General features: G+C 40.0%; 3 protein-coding genes across 3 annotated transcripts in view; 1 reads left to right on the top strand and 2 right to left on the bottom strand.

The window, feature by feature from the left end:
• The window catches only part of LOC138027610 (mediator of RNA polymerase II transcription subunit 17-like), a 20,405-nt gene extending 18,648 nt beyond the window's left edge, over positions 1-1,757 (top strand). The window contains exons 13-14 of the mRNA XM_068875161.1: positions 238-386; positions 894-1,757. Of these exons, the coding sequence (XP_068731262.1) occupies positions 238-386; positions 894-1,101 (357 nt within the window). The 3' untranslated portion in view covers positions 1,102-1,757. The remainder of the gene's footprint in view (positions 1-237; positions 387-893) is intronic.
• Positions 1,726-7,723, bottom strand: LOC138027611 (uncharacterized). Its single transcript, XM_068875163.1, has 5 exons — positions 7,422-7,723; positions 4,901-4,928; positions 3,604-3,834; positions 2,096-2,208; positions 1,726-1,967 (listed from the first exon to the last, which is right to left on the bottom strand). The coding sequence occupies exons 1-5, from the start codon at positions 7,557-7,559 to the stop codon at positions 1,806-1,808; spliced, it is 672 nt and encodes a 223-aa protein (XP_068731264.1). The 5' UTR covers positions 7,560-7,723; the 3' UTR covers positions 1,726-1,805.
• A 1,860-nt stretch (positions 7,724-9,583) lies between these two features.
• LOC138027612 (histamine H2 receptor-like) lies at positions 9,584-12,178 on the bottom strand. The gene is made up of 2 exons (XM_068875164.1): positions 11,767-12,178; positions 9,584-11,472 (listed from the first exon to the last, which is right to left on the bottom strand). The coding sequence occupies exons 1-2, from the start codon at positions 12,032-12,034 to the stop codon at positions 10,823-10,825; spliced, it is 918 nt and encodes a 305-aa protein (XP_068731265.1). The 5' UTR covers positions 12,035-12,178; the 3' UTR covers positions 9,584-10,822.
• Positions 12,179-12,500: the final 322 nt, after the last annotated feature.

The following is a 12,500-nucleotide window of genomic DNA, read 5'->3' as shown; positions in this document are numbered from 1 at the left end:
AAAGGCATGCAGCCGGCGCAAAGCGCGGGAAATCGCGTTTTGACCTCTGATTGGCTTTGGGTGTGACACAAGACTTTTAATACTTTGAGTTCTCGAAGTACGCCAGATCAAAGCATAAGCGTACATGTAGTGACTAGGTTTCGATGCACTTTTAAAAATCGCTTTTTACATGCCATTATTCAAAACTAATCAAATAACCGTCGTTAGTAAGGCTTCTTTGTTTTACTACTTTTACAGGTGTGTAATCATCGCTTGTCAGCGGCCCAGTCGCTAGCGCAGAGCTTGGGCTGGCGCGTGATTCACTGTAGTCGTCACGTGGGGACGGGACCTAAAGAGCCGAAGGGTCACGTGGGAGGCCTGATGGTCAAATCTCCTAATGGCGCCAAGTAAGTAAACTTTCGTAATCAAGTAATGATGGGTTAGCCTATGACTCAACGCGTAAATCGTAATTGGCATCAGAGACGCCTGTCGCATCATTTTCCTTTTTTACGTTCGTGGCGAACTGGTTCCCTGGAAGGAAATTTGTACGTTTTTTCAATTCTCCAAATTGAAGCTACAAGTGAAACAGTTTAAAACAAATGCAAGTGTCTTAAAACGATCTGACCAACGGTTCGGTTCGGTCTTCCTCTTACAGCAATGCATGTGCAGCTGGTGTTCAGTTTCTGTTCTTCAGTAAGGTCACAGGTGAATTTTGTTGGTATCCACTCTTCTCTAAGAGGTTCTTTTTCAGGTGCTCTCGTTTTTTCCAAAACCAGCAAATGAACTGGTTTTATCAATTTTCATTGTACTTGTAAGGCGGCCAATTGTTTACTGCCCACGCGAAAAAGGTTCCTTTTAAAATTACCAATTTGACAGCCAGAAACAGCTTCAAATAACACTGTCTTTGGTTTTAGGTCCATTGCAGTACGCACTGGACCGTTCAGCGGTGTGTCAATTCTTGTCAGGCGCCCTGAGGTTCCTAGTGGTGTCGCGCCAGAGTTGCTGGGGGACATGAACTGGGGGAGCTTAGGTGGAGATTTCAAGGAGGTCCATTACTCCAAGATGCCTGGGAGAACCTTTGTACAAAAACTTTTTCTTTTGCTGGCTGTCGAAATGTACTGAATTTGTCAAAAATGTTTTCGAATTTTCACTACAGAAAACACTTGTAACATGGCTTAATTTAATGAAGGTGAATATTGTATATACATTATTTTGAACAACAAGTGGAAGTTAGTTTTTGTTGTTAGAATGTTTTCTATCCGCAAAGCAGTAGCTAAGGATGCTGAAAATCTCAGACCTCAGATGGACTTGAACCAATGACCCTGCGAATTCACTTGTCACATGTCACAATTGACCGGCCTCCAGATGGCAAAATAGTTCAGTCTGCAGAGCAGTATGATGAGAAATCACACGGTCATTGGTTCGACTGAGACCCGTTCATTCTCGAATTATTTTCATACTTCCTTGCTGATGTAATTTGAATGCGTGATTCGCTAGGCTTGTTGCGGTCTGAAACATGGGGCGCTCGATCTGATTCTTAGTCATAAAAAGTGTTTTTAAGGACAAATGGCCACGTTTTTTACCGGAAGTTGATTTGATTTGTTCGTGACAGTGAGGCACAAAACCTTGAACAAAGTCTCTTTTCCACCCTTGGACTTAAAGAGAGAGAGAGAGAGAGAGAGCCTGGGTATGACTGTAGAGCTTCAGTAATTACTAATATTTTTTTTTCACAAATTCAGTTCGAACTTTCAGCTACTTCCAGTAATTTATTCATTCCCATCGTGAGCTTTAGAACTTAATTTACAACTTTAAACATCAAAGACAATCTAGTCTTCAGCGAGCTTTTTAAGATCCTCGACCCATTCTTCAACCGGTCTTATTGACCTGCACTCGATGCGAACGCGATCTCCCATCTTTTTCATAATTGGTAGATCAAATGACAACCTGTCCACTTCCGCCGGATCGTCTACGCACACAACTGCCAGAACCTGTTTGGTAAGAAAGTAGAAATTACAGCAGTTAAAAAAAGACTCTGCTATGATGCGCGATTTTGCACTAAAAATTTCTATCGCAAAGGAATGTGTCATCGACATTTAATGATTAATGGCAACAATACCTTCCGTTCTGCTACCACTTTCCACAAGTCCAGTACGGTGCCTGATTTTTTTGCTTCCACAGCCGCCTTCGCTTCCTCGGCCCAGACCTTTAGTAGGTCCAGTTGTGTCATACCTGTAAAGCGAAATTAATTCATTTCTTTCTTCACTATTGTCGTGTTCTATCGTTATGAACCACAAATGATTTTCAAAAGCAACAGGTTAGCTTAGAAGGAGAACACGGTGGCTGAAACGAGTTTCAACAATTTCGAGGGAATGTCTTATTAGAAGGATTACTCTACAACACTGATTCATGTAACGTCAATATTATGGTATCAAATGAAATACCAATAAAGATGCTCTCGTTTGTGTGACATAATAGGTCACCATGGCAACAAATGAGCCATCTAAAAACACCCTGTATTTTGTCTTAACCCCGGGAGATTTTAATTGGGTGCGACATTGAGTTAGCCGGTTTGGTCTATAGCTCTACACATCTGAGCAATCAGATTGAATTACGTCATTCATGCATTATATGTGGGAAATTTATTCTAAAAATAGACTCTCTTCTGACCCTGCCGTGCAGCACTTATATTTGAACATACTTAACTGATTAGAGTGTAATGTGAAATGCTAAATATCTACCCCATATGAACCATGTGAGCGTTAGCCCTACTGATGGAAATGGGCCCACACAAGGACAGAGAAAAACTCTGGAATTGAACCCACGACCTTCGGGTTAGATCTCCGCTGCTCTACCGACTGAGCTACAAGGTCAGACGGGAGCAGGCCGTGGGAACTGAGGATGTTAAAGTCACGGCAATGAACATGTACAAGTACAATCAGTGGGCCATTTGCATCAGTAGGGCTAACGCTCACATGGTTCATATGGGGTAGATATTTAGCATTTCACATTACACTCTAATCAGTTAAGTCTCTTCTGACCCTGATGAGGACAAACCTGGTACCAGATTATTACTCTTGGGTGATGCACTCACGGGGTCACCGAGTTCGTTTTTGAGAAACAAAATGTCAAGGGTGATTTCTTCATGGCTCTGTTGTTCCCATGGTGACCAATTACGTCACATCAATGAGTGCGTCTTGTTAAGCAGTTATTTTTCACATAGTACCATAACTTTGTCGTTACGTGAATCAGTTGGGTAGATTCAATCCTTCCAAAAAGCAAAGTTTGTTGAAAGTGTTAAACTGGTTTGGACCACCTTTACGAGGGACTTTACCATCAGGAAACCAGGTCAAATTAATTCAGAGATAATGAAGTAATCATATCGTCTTGGCAAGAGGGCTTTAAGCGTAGCTAACTCGTCAAACACTGCATCAAATTAACGATTTCCTGAATGATATTCAGTGTGCGTGTGAGCTACTCTATCAATTGAATGCGACGAGACTTCGTGAAAAGAGTTGGTAAAACCGGAAGCTCTCCGATGAAACCCCTTGGGTAGGACGAAGCATACGTATGCCGGTAGAGTCTTGCAAGTGCATTAATCTTCCTTGGTAAAAAACGTTGTCTTACTCGAATCGTAATCCACAGTGAAAGTCAGCAGGTAGAACAAGCCTTTCTTAAGGTTTGCTTTCTGTTCCTCGAAATTTTCCTCGTTGCCAGACCTCTCACTGACATCGCAAGCGAACCCCTCGTACTGCCTCACGGGTGTAAACCGCGAGTGCATCTGATCTCCAAGAGCCTGGTGAAGAGGGAGGTCGGCGAAGCATGTGTCCAATACTGATGGAGATTCCACTGACATCACTGAAAGACAGCAGGCGCAGAAAAGCGACGGTTGTTAGGATGGTGATTTGTTAGCCTATTACATTAAGGATTTAAAGGTCAGGAGGACGTAATTTTCGCAACGCAAGCAACTGCGTCAAACTGAATGCACCTCAACCTCGTTCCCAGGGTTCTCTCCTACTCGTCCTCCGGTGGACGAGTAGGGGAGAACCCTGGGAACGAGGCTGAATGCACCCCTTTTAATTGCCGTTGCCTCTTAATAGGCGCCGCAGGACGCCCTCATTTGACGATTAAAATCGTCTGGCGTTAGAGCGTAAAATCTGTTTAGTCTCACTCACAGGAGTCAATGTCTTAAGGATTCCTTTCTCATCATTTATCTCGTGTCATAGTCCTAAGCTTGTTTTGTACACAAACTTCGGGAATCTAGCCTGCGAACAGGCTTCCCGGACCATGACGGCAAAAGAGGCCTTTTTCGACATATTAAAATTCAGCTTGAAAGAGAGACAAAGGAAAGAAAGTGGATGATATGTGAATATTTTTCAAATTCATTCCAACGTGTTTCGATTGTTTTTGTTCTCACTACCTCACTATCAAGCTGAGTATTTGAGCTTAAGCAGGCGCGTTTTTGAGACGAGGACGGCAACCGAAAATGAGCTGTTTTCCCTTTGACTTGTCTTCTCACAACTACATTTAAATTGCTAAGTACCTTTGCTCCATTAGAGATGATTCGTGTCCCGGCACACGAAATGTTCTCTTCCGGTTGCCGTCCGAGTCTGGTTAAGCTCCCTACTCGAGTGCCTGCAGCTGTGGCGTGTGGAACAGAGCCAACGAATTCAGACGAGCTTGAAATCTTGCGCAAATCTTTCTCAAGCACAGCCTGAGTACAGACAATGGGCCATCATAGTTCACAGAAAAATCGACATTGAACTCCCAAAGGAATAAATGACAGATTAAACTACGCAAATGTGCAACTGTTGTTTTTTTGGAACCCAAATTACAAAGCCAAAAACTTTCAATTTAGAGAATCACTCGACTCAAGGAATACTCATGTTTTCTCGTTTAATGGAAAAGTAATAAATGTACGTACCACCGAGAATATTTCTTTCTCCAGATGCCTGAAAAAAAGTAATATCATTAAAAGACCTGTTTAAGTTTGCTCTTCAATGAGCCAGTAATAGACCAATTCGGCTAACTCAATGTTGTACCCAATTCAAATCCTCTGGGAATAAAACGTTTTGTTCCAAGAATTTCCATATCATTTAAATGTGAATGCTTCATTGTCATGCAAATTCACCACACAAAGAATCTTAACCCCGAGAGATTTGAATTGGGTACAACATTGAGTTAGCCGAATTGGTCTATGCCGCTTTGCGCCGAAAAACCACCTGGGGCCCGTTTCTCGAAAGTCCCGAAACTTTACGGGCCATTTTCGGGTGTCACAATTCCCTTTGTATCTCAAGAACGGAGAGGACTTAAGTCGTCAAACTTCACAGTCATTTTTCTTTTTGTTATCTTGAAAACACGTTAACTGAGATCGGCTTTCTAAAACAAGCAGTTGGCACTTTCACAAATGGCTTTTCGGGCCCGAACTTTTCGGGTGTTTCGAGAAACAGGCCCCTTGCCCGAGTTGGAACTATCAACTGGAAAATTCAATTAGTTTTGCTAGTGTTTATCCGGTGGATTGCGTTATCCTCTAGTGATTCCACTTTGGCCTCTCTTTACCTCTGATTGGTTGAATATGGCGCAAAACGTTTAGGCCAATCAATACGCGTTAGTGATGCAATGTGAAATTCTTTCCACACCCAATTCGAAACCCACCTTGTTATGCGATTATCGGTCAGAGAGGTCAACAAACTCGTGGCACTAAAACTATGGAGAGAAATCCTCTTTTTTTCTGTTTTGCAAAACACTACTGATCCGGTTAAATCCGCGAATTCACATTCTCAGCTAAATCGGTTGTTCTGCTGGGCCAAAGGTTGGATATACGCTTTAGTTATAAAATGAAGATGAAAGATAAAACCTCTTGTAAAACTCTTACCTTCAGTTTCATAACAAGAGAACAGATCTTTACATGTCTTGCATCTTTGTAAATTTGCCAAAATATTCTGATGATTTATTTGATGAGATTAACGGTCAGATTAACATCATCGAACGGTCAGTCGCATATTTTACATGATTTCCTAAGGACTGGATAGCACAAGTGTTGCTAATATTTTAAAAAATACAACCACACTTTTGAATTTTAGGAACATGTTTCGATGTTTCAGACATCATCTTCAGCCATAGTGAATGTAACATTAAAGAGTTGTGTTCTCTATAATATTGTTGGTTCGTTTGAATTTTACGTACTTGTAACGAACATTTAATCTACAAAGAATCATTGTATTGATGTTACACTCACTATGGCTGAAGATGATGTTTGAAACATCGAAACATGTTCCGAAAATTCAAAAGTGTGGTTGTATTTTTTAAAATATTTCCTAAGGAGAATTTTATTTTGAATTCTAAGGAGAAAATCGATATCTGACGAAAAATAGTAAGTCTATCACTGAATTGAGCCTTCCTTTGTACAGTAAATTACCTCTTTTTGGTTTATGCATATTGGGTGTTCAGCTTGCTGTAAATGCAGGGAACTTTTTTCGGGTACATTAAGTCGCCTCTAAATATGTCTGCAACGACTAAATGTTTGTTCAATAAAAAATCGAAAGAAATCAGTTTAAAATGTAATTATCATTTTCGTTTATCGCCAGACGCTTACAGAATAACTAGCAATGAAGATTTAGTGAGTTGCGTTCAATTTCTGTGTTGTCATCGATGAGGTATTTCTTTGAACGTAGTTGTATATTTTGGGGAAAATCTCGTTGTACCCTCTTCTAGTAACTGTTTGGTAATGGTATCGCAATGCTTACAGGATAACTTATCCAATAATGCGAAACAAATGCCATAGATAAATCATCATTCTTTGAGAGGTTTTTTTGAAAAAAACCCTATCATTTTAATCCGATTTTCTTAAAGTTTGAGGTTTCATTCAACGGATCTTGCTACGAGCGCAGCATGCCGGAAATGTCGACTTGCAACCGCCCTAATAAAACTAGCATCAACCTTTTTTGACCTTCCCAAGCGTCTGTATTATCAATACGAAGGCTTAATTGTTATTCAGTACGTAACACATTCGTTTCCAGATTAACCATTCGGGCTGTCAAAAAATGTTGAAAGTGTACAGGATAGAAATTTGACACAAAAATATTTATTTTTTTAAAAATATTTTGATACTCATTGTTCACTTATCAGACTGAATGTCTTTGTACCATAGCTAACATTTCTTTTATATTTGCATGGTGCGATTTCCCGGCGTAAAGTTACAGTCCAAGAAGAAAAATTGTTGCACGCTTGGAACGTTTCCGCTCACGGTTTCGTAAAAATGCCCAAAATGATGCAAAACTTAACGTGACTACTGCAAAAAGTCGCGTACTTTCAAACAACAATGATCCCTCTATAAGCCAAAAAAATGTAACCACATTGCAAATAGGTTTAGCCAAAATCGCATATTCTTGTTGCATTGTGAGAATCAACGAAACAATGAAGTCTGAGATATCTGGCCGACTTACCTTGAAGGCGTATTTCATAAGACCTTTATCGTATAACTTGAAGGCGGCGCTAGCATGTCTTAGCCACAGCTTGTACAGTTCTTTCGAGGTCATTCCATGGTAATCTAGACTGGTCTCAAAGAAGTAAAGGAGAACCATTTCGAGTCTTCCTCGAACAAACGAGTTTCACGCACTTTGTGCAACAAAAGAAGTTGACCGCTTCCTCGCGGAGCGGAACTTTCAGATTGAGTGCCAGCTAAATGAGGTGACCTTTATGTTGTCAACTGTACCTACTGTGGTTCCGCTCAGAATATGTTATCAATATTCAAGCTCTTTATTAGACGGTGAAAAGAAAGACTCTTTTTACGAGGTGAAACCAATTAAGTTCCTTTCTTAAGTCTGATATCTGATTGGCTGAAAGAAAATGAATGAAATACTTTGTTTTAGACTTTTTGTTGGGAGCTTTTCAGATGTCAATTTATATTCGACTTTCAAAAATCTTTTCTGTTTCAGCTATAAACACAAATTACGAAATATGGAACTTTATTTCAAAACTAACTTTTCCAAGAACTTTTATGGCAATATAAAAATATCCAAACATATGCACATTTTCAAAAAAAGAACGCATTTAACGGATTAGTATGTTAGACTAAACATCAGTTGAAAAATACTTCTGACCTACTAGATTTAATAATCCGGATTAAGTATTTCTGATCTATTTACTGGTAGGAAAATTCCACCGCATTTTTCTATGGTTTTCCTCAAATTAGAATTTTTTCAGGGTTGGGATAAAGGAGCAGTACAGCAAAATAATAAAGAAATAAAATACTCGCTATCTTTCCTTTCAATCTCGCGTGGTATTTTCGCGGGGAAGTAATTTCAATGTTGTCGGACATACCTCTGATAACTTCAATTGAAACAGACAAATGTTTTGCCACTTGTACAAATTGTTCCATTAAATACTTACCATGTGGTTTTTCCCTAATGATTTAATGTTAATTGCGTTTCCTGCTTTTAGTGAATGATCAATTGTCTCATTCATACGCTCTGTGATAGGAAAGACAAGTGGTTTTTTTTCATTTTTTTTTTTTACAGGGTGCGACGAACTCCCTGACCGATTCAGGTTACGCTGCCCTTTTTCCTTGCCGGTGATCTGAAACGTCCGAATAAACTAAAAGAGGGTATAAATGTGCCAATTAAATCCTTGTTTTTTTAGCTAAAATTCGACTGTTGTTGGACAATTTAGCAAAGAAATGACAATTTAAGTCCAATGTTTCCACTTAAGATACGCACTTGTTTAAAACTAACAAAGCCGCATTAAAATCTTTCATATATTTATCTTGTTCGTCAAATTAACAAAATTTGTATTCCCTGTGCTATTTTATAAAATAATTAGGATAGCACTCTCATTGGCCAATAGCTGTGTTTAGATGAGAGTATGGAAACACAGCTGTGACATCACACGACTTTTGATTGGTTATGTACTGTCAGACACGCGTTTTGATTGGCTTTTCAGAAATATAAGCGTGTATTAAGAAAATCTGTTTCAACCAAGAATTTTCCTTCAACTCTTTCCTTTATTTGTCGAATTATCTTTGCGAAATATTTTATAAAAGCGATAGAGGATTTTTTTCCCTGTTTCCATAGCCTCATCTTAACACTCGGGGAAGTTGGGAGAATTCTCGACAGTTATGCAATCCCTCGTTTGCACAACTGTCTCGAATTCTCCCAGTCCCCCCTCGTGTTTAGATGAGGCTATGGAAACACGGAAAACGTCCTCTATTGCTTAAGTGGAACTCGATCGACAAAAATCATCGTTTTAAAGGCCCGGAAAACGGCTTTTTAAATCATGTCGAGAATCTCTCTGTTCGTGAAGAAAATAATTCAGCAAAAAATGGTATAAGAATCACACTTGTACCCTCAAGGCCGAGAGTGCTAGTTGGAAACATTAAATACACGGATGCCATCAAATTTCGCACCTACATGACCAGAAATACTGCGGCGAAAGCGCTCATTGACCAAAGGCACCGGAAGGAAACTCCACGTGATATTGTTTTGAAACAAAACTGAACTTTTTCCCACGACTTTAATAATATTTTTGGCAAATTGTATTAGGATTATTTTTCGTCATTTGGACAGAAACCTCCCAGCTACACAACTTCATCATCATCATCATCATCATCATCATTTTTATTTAGTAATGCAGGTTACAATATTGGCAGCCAACGAGGCTGATGTGGACCTACAATTACTAATAAAATGTGAAAGAATAAACGAAATAATTTATATAGAAAATCCTATGATGTTTAAGCATACAACTAACTATAATTAAGTTGGAAATAAATTCAGTGTCAAATTAATAAAATGGAGTTCATTAAAAAAACTTTGGCTGAAACTAGAAACTATGGTACAATGTAATAATACTCAAAAATATACAAAATTTCGGTCTTTCATAGCTATCATGGGTGCTTCGAATGAGAAGCTATTAATGTTTTGTGAGAGCCTACGTAAAATATTTTTAAAACTATCTTTTTAAACGTTTGCATTAAAATTTATCAACCTATCAATAAAGTTCCAGATTATTGGATCTCTGTATTGTGCTGATTCCTTTCCTACTTTGTACTTCACCCTCGGGATTTCAAACTGTAAACCACCTCTACGCGAAGGTCTGTTGTTTAACCTCAGATTAAAAGGGGAATGAATATAAGGCTTTGTCATTCAAAACATCGTGCATCAGGAGAAGGAGTCTTCTTTTATATATATAAGAAATTGGCAGCCAATTTTGGCTTTGCAGGGTTTTTATCCTGGTAGATAACTCGTGTGGCTCTCGCTTGAACAGGGTTTAAAGAGTCCACAATAGAAGAGCTACAGTTTCCCAACACCACAATACCATAAGTTAACGCTGGTAAAATGGATTGCAAGTACTAAATTTCCTCCAGCACTTTGACGGGACGTTTCTTCATTCTTCTTAATGCGCCCACTTTCTGTGCAAAAGATTTCTTCACATGGTCTACATGCGTTGCCCATGTAAGCCTGCTGTTAATAACTAATCTCAAACATGTAGTGTGATTCACAACGTTAATGATAAAATTAAACCAGGGCTCTGGTTTCTTCCAATGGCCGAACGGATCATTCGCCTGTGACGAACTTGGTAATTCGTCTGCGTATAGTCTTGACAGACGGAATAGACCAACTACCGTGACAACTACCGTGACAACTGAATTGTCGATGGCAGCTTTTGCTTTCATAAACAAAAACAACAATGATTTTGACCTCAATTGCGCCAAAGGCAGTAGTAACATTGGTCGAAAGCCCGTGAAAACGCGGTGTCCAGCAAAGGCAAACCTGATTGGCCAGTTCATTGATTGGCACCTGGAACCCCAGGTCTCTTTCATTCCCCACGAGTCTCTTTTCGAGTTCCGTCAGTTACTTGACTGCAACTTTTTCAGCCAGTACCGACTTTTTGAGTTCGCACGGTTTCTGTCACATCCCAACAGCTTCTTGTAGGTTTTACGAAATTCGACCGCGCGGAAACAATAAATCCACGGATTTAAGGCCGAATTGCTCAAAGCAACTGTCCTGGCCCAGTTATATGCTATACCAACGTTACTACCCGCATACGCAGAGCGAAGGTACATCATAGGAACCCAACTTATTGTGAAAACCAACACAACGATGGCTATTGTGACAGTCACGCGACGTTCGACGGCTTCTTCAGCGCGACTTCCTCTTGAAGATCGGAGGTTTTCAGTCTTCCGGGTGCATACTTTTATTATTATCATTGTGTAACAGGCAATGATAGTCACGTAGCAAAGGGCACCAGCGATGACCGTAAAATATGATGTGGCTTTCATGTTGATTGTTAAGCGCAACACACAATAAATTATGGGTGTTATCCAGGCAAAGAAAAGCGCAGTCTTGAATCTCACCATCGTTCGGATCTTCTTGAAGTCGAGAGGCCTGACAATGACCAAACAGCGATCAACACTGAGGAAACACAAGTGGAGAACTGATGCCGCGCACGACATATTACCGACAACACGGAATGTCTCAGATACTGGCTCGTTGCATTGGGACATTCCATTTTTTATCCGCACCCCCCCTATGGAAGGCATTTTTTTAAATGTCAAGAAGGACCCTGTCGGAATCTGGATTTTCTGCTCCAGTTTAGGGGGTCGGAATCGGGAGTCTTTGTTCTATACAAAAACGGGCCTGTCGGAATCAAGCTTCAGAGTAAAAGGGGCCTGTCGGAATCTAACTTCAGAGGTGAAAGGGACCTGTCGGAATCTGATTTCAGAGCAAAAGGGACCTGTCGGAAAAATGCCTTCCATAGGGGGGGTGCGGATAAAAAATGGAATGTCCCATTCTCCATTCATTTGTAACGCCAAAAACGCGACCAGAAAAGGCTGACCCAAGGCTGTAACCATGAGATCTGCCATAGCCATGCTCGCGAGCCAGTAGTTTGAAATGATTCGTAGACTTGAATTTGTGTAAACTGCTCCAACGACCAGAGCGTTTCCAATCGTTCCAATGACGATCGACAAAAGATTGATGGAAATCATTGCGATGATATGCGTCTGAGGAAGAAGACAAGCGTCGGAACTTGGTTCTGTGTCGTTTTTTGAATCGTTCATGGTCCTCCAATTGAACCTGAAATCAGTTCTATTTGAGTCTTCTATAGTCTTAAACAGTTCAACGGCATCGATCGAAACTGAAAGTGCAGCCAGCTGAATAACTGGATGACGTCATGAATCAGAGATTCGGAAAACGTGCGCGGCTTCGACTCCCTCAAAGTAACACTCGGATTTTTTTCGCAATGATTTTTTTTTTCGATTACCCCCTTTGAAAAGTTACGTATTTTCGTTCATTTACCGTGGTTTTAATATTTATTCTCTATTTTACCATAATTGCGCTAATGAACGAACCATTGCGACAATTTCAGTTCTATAGCCTATGGACACGTTTACCGACTGTAGTTCCGAAGTCTCTTAAAGGGGCTAGGTCATGCAATTTTGGGCAATTTCAGCACTGATAGAATGGTCATAGAATTGACTGAAATGTCAAAATAACTGTTCAAAACTATAGAAGAGCTCTAACAAA

Source organism: Montipora capricornis, chromosome 12, assembly GCF_036669925.1.
Source record: "Montipora capricornis isolate CH-2021 chromosome 12, ASM3666992v2, whole genome shotgun sequence".
NCBI lineage: Eukaryota > Metazoa > Cnidaria > Anthozoa > Scleractinia > Acroporidae > Montipora > Montipora capricornis.
This window is presented reverse-complemented; position numbering and strand designations above follow the sequence as displayed.

Bases quoted from the DNA above. Each gene is read 5' to 3' on its own strand.
- LOC138027611 (XM_068875163.1), bottom strand. From the start codon at position 7,559: ATGGTTCTCCTTTACTTCTTTGAGACCAGTCTAGATTACCATGGAATG. The intron at 4,929-7,421 runs GTAAGTCGGCCA...ACTTTTTTTCAG, and splicing joins TTATGAAATACGCCTTCAAG to GCATCTGGAGAAAGAAATAT. The intron at 2,209-3,603 runs GTAAGACAACGT...TTCGCTTTACAG, and splicing joins CACTGTGGATTACGATTCGA to GTATGACACAACTGGACCTA.
- LOC138027612 (XM_068875164.1), bottom strand. From the start codon at position 12,034: ATGAACGATTCAAAAAACGACACAGAACCAAGTTCCGACGCTTGTCTT. The intron at 11,473-11,766 runs AATGGGACATTC...ATGGAATGTCCC, and splicing joins GGCGTTACAAATGAATGGAG to AATGCAACGAGCCAGTATCT.